The 6,093-nt window shown below is 32.5% G+C and overlaps 1 protein-coding gene across 2 annotated transcripts; it reads left to right on the top strand.

The window, feature by feature from the left end:
- The first annotated feature begins 1,396 nt into the window (after positions 1-1,396).
- LOC149904592 (protein odr-4 homolog) lies at positions 1,397-4,463 on the top strand. Of its 2 annotated transcripts, none has more exons than XM_090107374.1 (8): positions 1,397-1,555; positions 1,731-1,835; positions 1,911-2,106; positions 2,287-2,636; positions 2,751-2,927; positions 3,241-3,448; positions 3,757-3,933; positions 4,117-4,463. In XM_090107374.1, exons 2-8 carry the CDS (start codon positions 1,740-1,742, stop codon positions 4,305-4,307), a joined length of 1,395 nt encoding a protein of 464 aa, XP_089963500.1. In that variant the 5' UTR covers positions 1,397-1,555; positions 1,731-1,739; the 3' UTR covers positions 4,308-4,463. The 2 variants fall into 2 exon arrangements, with proteins under 2 accessions (XP_089963500.1, XP_089963501.1); XM_090107375.1 differs by having other exon boundaries at positions 1,423-1,559.
- Positions 4,464-6,093: the final 1,630 nt, after the last annotated feature.

Raw genomic sequence — 6,093 nt, 5'->3', positions numbered from 1 at the left:
ATTTTTTATTTCTACCTCACAGCAAACGTTACGTAAACGTTATTCGACGAATAAGTATTAACCAAGGATTGAAAAATCAGCCCTAAATTGAAACATTTATATTTAGATCCTAAAATTTCTATCACAGTTCTATGATAATAATAGAAGTGGGTATAATATTGTGTGTAAAATTATTTTGATGAACATATTATGTATTATGTTTTACCTGAATATAAAATTCAAAAAAAATTGTGTATGAGAACTGTAACTTAGAAACTTGATATACTTAAATTCCTCAATCAAGCTGAACTACATTATATTATTGAAATAAAATCAAAATATTAATTAGGTGCATAATGTCATCAATGCATCGCAGCGTAGTCATGGATATTTTAATTATTGGTCCCATTTTTTAAAATTCATTTCTAAGTCCATGTTACATTATTTAATATCGATAGAAACAAGCAAAGTCGGGGTAAGTAGTAATAAAAACCACACAACGCGTTAAATATACCTATACTCATAGTAACATTTAATAGTGTTAATAATAATTAATTAATTAATGAGCTTTTTATATATCATAGGCTGGCGCGCGCGCCGTTGATATGGCGGAGAGCAGCGCAGCGCATTTTTCGTTGTCAAACTATTATCGACATTGTTGATTGTTCTCATTAAAATAATATTCTAAAGCGCAGCGCGCTACCTTTCGCATGTGATCTCTTCGATGCTTCTCGGAAATAAATTGTTGTTTTTTTATTTTGAATACCTATTATCTTATAGCTTATATTACCTATTATCAATAGCCTATTATTTTAATGAGGACAATGTCGAATTGTCGATAATACTTTTGACCACCAATTAAAAATGCGCTGTGCTTCGCTCTGCGCCGACCCTATCATCACACTAGTTTCTATTACCATTGTTTTGAAAATTTGATGATGTATTTTTAAATACTGAAAATCTAACAAAATAAGCCACGGTGTAAAACAATATTTTTTAAATTTTACGCCGTGTTACGTAGTATTTTAACCAAGTTTTAAAAATAATTATCTATTTCCGATGAAAAGTTATTCCTTTGCATTTTGTCGCATTACTTGAATTATTAGTGCAATATCGTAACACACTCGAGGGCATATTAATTGATAAGTTTAATGTTTTATGCTTTAAAACAAACAAGACATGAACGTAACCATCGCGCTAAAGCGACTGAGTGCAGTGTGGCCGGCCGACCTCAGTTGTCCGGGTCATGTAGGCGGTGGCTTCTCTATACATAGTAATAGTATCTCATCAATGTCCATTGTCCAAACTCCAAAGATTGTCCAGCATCAAGTTTTTCTAGTCACTTAAAAGAATAAGTACTCTGTGGTCGTCGAGGATTAAAAACTGACGTTGCAATATGGACTGCCAGCAGTCAAATGTCAATTTATTAATGTCAAGTGACGTTTGCGGTTTGACAAATAAACCAGACATGCGACAAGTGTTAGAATAAATTTGTAAACTTACTGTAAATTCTACGACCATCGTAACTTATTTTGTGTGTAAAACTGCTTAAAACAAATAAGAAGTATATGCGGTGGTAGGTGCCTATCTAAAATTGGTCTATTATGAGTACTTTTGAGAAAATATTTCCCTGCTATTAACTGGTTGAATTAATTTTCTGTAATTTGTTAACAAAATGTAGCACCAACTCGAAATTGGTTGTGGAGACACTTTGAGGTCGGCTTAAAAATATGTTATTGTTTTGTTTTTAGTTTATCAAGATGGTAAGAACAGTTTATTCACCGGAGCATTGCCTTCAGTATTTGGAACAATATGCCACTCAGGAAGTTTATGTAATTGGTTTAATTTTGGGACAGGTAGGTGACTGACATTTGTTAGAATATATGCGTTAAAGAATTTTAACTTATCTTAGTACAATAAAATGTTTTTAGATAACTGAGGCACGTGAAAATGTCATTCATCTTGCACGGACACCAGAAGAAAAAAGCCCTGATGCATTATCGGAGAATAGTTTTACATCAGAGAAGCCAGAGCCTTTAAGGAACTTGTTAGGAGTGTCTGAAACCTGGGTAGCTGATCATGCCAAACATGTTACAAGAATGTTGCCCGGAGGAATGTTTGTTCAAGGTTCATTAATTTTATTATTTGAAAGTAGTATTGTTGTAATGGTAATATGTTTTTATTTAATACAATAAAAGGCTGAATAATAGGTGAAAGTATTAAATTATCTGTTTGCTATTGCTGTACAATAATCATTGCAAGTTTTCTTTCCTTATCACTAAAATATTATGTATCATGTATTTTCAGGTATATTTGTAACAAGCGATGAAGATATTTTTGAAGATCCCAATTACTTCAGTAAAGTGAAGTCAGTTTTAAATTACACATTTAAAGCACAGAATGCCAATCCATATATGAATGGTAATTATCCTCATTCAAATGAGAGATTGATTCTGCATATGTGTACAAGTACTAAAGTATTGACTTGTAAAAGTGTGGAGGTTGGGACGGGTAACAAGACTTCAATCAAACCTGTAGAGTGGAAATTCTTACCAAAACCACAACAATGGCAAAGGTTGGACTGCTATTATGAATTTGATGAAGTATATCCGGTCATAGTGAAGAAGAGTGGTATATCTGTTAAACATCAATTTCAGGTTGGTTTCATATTTTATTTGCACCCTTAGCTTTGTTACTGTTATGAATAAAAAATTATTTAACTTAGTTTGTGAACTTGAAAAATGTATTTATTATAAACTTTTTGTTCACAGCAAATTCTAGAATCTGCACATAAAACAATTGAAACTAGTGTTATGTTCATTGATGGAGAATTAAAGGAGGGTTCTGAACAACTGGAACAGCTAAATAAGAAGAAAAAAGTAAAAAATAGTACAAAATCTGCTCAAGATGTGTTGAAATCAATGCATGTTTCATTGTTTGTGCCATTTGTAAGTATGCATGTTACTAGTTAGTTTAATTTTTTTTTTGATAGTCAATGATGTTTGAATTTATAATCACATCAACTCAAGATTTTTTGTTCTGAATTAATTTTACTGAATTTTTTTTTATCTATAATAAACTTGTTGTTTGTATGTTAAATATTTCTAATTTCGATGTAACCAATTAAATGTAAAACCACTATCGTATTGGGAATCTAATGTTAGTGTGTGTTTTAAATAAATAAATAAATTAAAAACTTTTAATTTTATACTCAAACATCGATTTTCCCAAAGTCAAACATCGCCCATTAATATTTTGCAGGAAAACTCCCTACCCGAGACTGTTGAATATCTAGAATGTGATGGTAATATACACTTCAGTGGAGTGGTAGCGTCAAGTGTATTCATGTATCCAAAAGCCACTGTTAGTGAAGCGATTGCTGCCGTCAAACAGGACATTATAAGGTCACTTGCATCACGTTTTACAATGCACTGTGATGCGTTAATTGATGACAATTTGTTACCTGAAGGTATGACATCAATTTTTCTTACGATTGTATTTAATTTTTAAGCTATTGCATAGCTTCTATCGCGGGCCTTGAGCGCGGGGACCGAATCGAGAAATTCCGTAACGAAAAATCCTCACGCTCCCCACTCCGACGAACGCGGAGGTGTGGCTTGAAGGCATGCTTTGCAATAGCTTTACCGCGGCAGTCCCTGAGTGCCACACGTCTTTTTTTTTTAATTTTCTTAAGATTTCCTATATACTTTTTTTTTATCATTTCGTGAATTTATATATCTGCTTATTTGTTAAAAGACCTATTTATTATGTTTGCAGAAAAAGTCTGTTTTAATGAACCACCGAGGCGAGTCTTAGTTCCCGTTGGCTCTTTATATCTCTGTGATTATTTATTCCCCGGAGAGGCGCCTGCAGAGGCTCTGGTATCTGTAAAAGAACTTCTTGATCTTCAAATAACCGAAGGGGATGTTATTTGCGATGTTGAGACTCCAGCAGGTAACTTTGAATTGTTGTTCTTAAGCGCGACATTCCATGAATTTACGTCTTCTGTATTATTCATAATACTAGGCTAGGCTTACTGAAATAATAGATAAGTACATAGTATTTGTTCGATATTTACATAGTTTTTTAATAATGTTTTTAGTATCAAAAATCATTTTCAAATGTATTGTGTTTCAGACACATCAGAGTTTGATGCCTTGGATAGAGATACAAGCAGTGAAGAACTCCTAGCAACTCCCCAAGAAGCCAGCCAATTTATGTATATTACAGGGATTTGCTTCGCAATGTTCGTGTTAATTGTATCAATATTCATACATTACTATGATGGGATCATGGCATGTATCAGTCAACTCTTCTCTAGGTCATAAACTTATGAGATTTAAAGTGAATTTGTTTGCAAGCAGATTTTATTTCTCTATGTGTATGGTTATAATATATTCAGATTGTGACTATAATATGCACCTGTTTTGTACAGATTGCTGTGTAATGTTCAATGATATATGAATAAAGTATTTTTTATATAATTTTTGTTTCAATTTTTGGCTAAAATAAATCATAACAATAGTACTTAATTGAAAAATATAATATGATATTAGAATTGCAAACATTTTTAGTGCAATGAAAGCTTAAGCATTTTAAGTTCATAAAAAATTATCGACGACCAATCTCTTGAAATGATGGAAAGATTTTTAAAATAATGTCCACTTGTGCTATGTGCAATAAAAATCATATTCTAAATCATTGAGATATATTACATAGATATAATACATTGTATAATAACATTTTGTTCCTTGCGATACATAATTCCAGTACCTAGGCATTCTAGGTAATTAATTTTATTTTATAGAAAGTGGTTATTTAAATTTAAGACGTTATTAAATGAACTGAACCTAATCATTATTCATTAGTACCACATAACTACCTAAGTACCTAGTGGACACCGCGCCATATTTTGGGTCATTTATGTCACTTTATTGACAGATAAAATAGTTGTTTATAAAATTAACACAAGATGGCGTGCTTAACATAAGTTCGTACATATGAAATACGGCTAAATTATAAATATCCGAACAACGATGTGTTGTATATAGGTGCTATAGTACTTTTTGTATGTTTGTAGTATTGGTGTAAGTCGTAATAGCGGCAGTACACATGGGGCCAAGGCGTTGGGCCAACGTGTTGGGAAAAAATGAAGGATATCAAGATTCCTGTTCACACATTGGCGTACTGATCATTCTGCATTGGCGCTTCAAAGATGGACGTAGTCCGTAGAAGTTTTTGCAGCCGCGGCAATTTATTTATATACAGTGCGTTTAATTATTACGTACATGTGCATCAATAACAATGAGTGTACTCTGCCGTCTGCGATGATACCATTTTCCAATCTCTATTGTCCTTTTTTTATAACTGTATAAATAAAACATTATTATGTTTAGATTTTTTCAAATGTTTAAATTGTGTACATTTTACATTTAATTTAATTTTCTTTAAAGATTAGATTTTAGATATTATTTTATTAAATGATAATATTATTTATGTAATAAAGCACAATTTGATCAAAATCATGCTCATTGTATATTGTTATTTAATTTTTAAGAACAAGTAACTTTTTAATACTATTTTACTCATTTTATAAATATATTCATTTTTTTATCGCATTGTATGAAAGTTAGGTAAGAAAAACATCTAGAATAATATGTATAATAAATAGAAAATAGAACATCTAATTTATTGAGTCATATGGTTTTATTTTTGTGTAGTTCATGCCGTGGATTCCAAATTATTCCTTCATGTCGATACAAATCTACGAATTGTAAAACCTCGGCGCCGCCATCGCTATCGGAACATGGTTAAACGTAAATTTCATTGACGCGCAACGATACTGTCTCCGCTGACGAGTAACAACAAACTGAACAAGACACCAACGTGTGAACGCTGTTTGTGGAGCGCGCCAAGATCCTTTGATGTGTGCACAAAAAACCGACAACATTCGGTTGGCCTGCCAATATTGGCGCCAACTAGGCTAATGAAGCCAACATACCGCCAAGTAGCTCTCTACACGTTGGCCCAACCCGTTGGCCCAACACGTTGGCCCAATGTGTACTGCCACCATGAGATGTCATTCATTATTTTTGACTTGTTTTCGACGTACAA

Source organism: Colias eurytheme, chromosome 11, assembly GCF_061535395.1.
Source record: "Colias eurytheme isolate Ceu_HAF_F1 chromosome 11, ilColEury1 Martin Lab GWU primary, whole genome shotgun sequence".
In the NCBI taxonomy this organism is placed as follows: Eukaryota; Metazoa; Arthropoda; class Insecta; order Lepidoptera; family Pieridae; genus Colias; species Colias eurytheme.
This window is presented reverse-complemented; position numbering and strand designations above follow the sequence as displayed.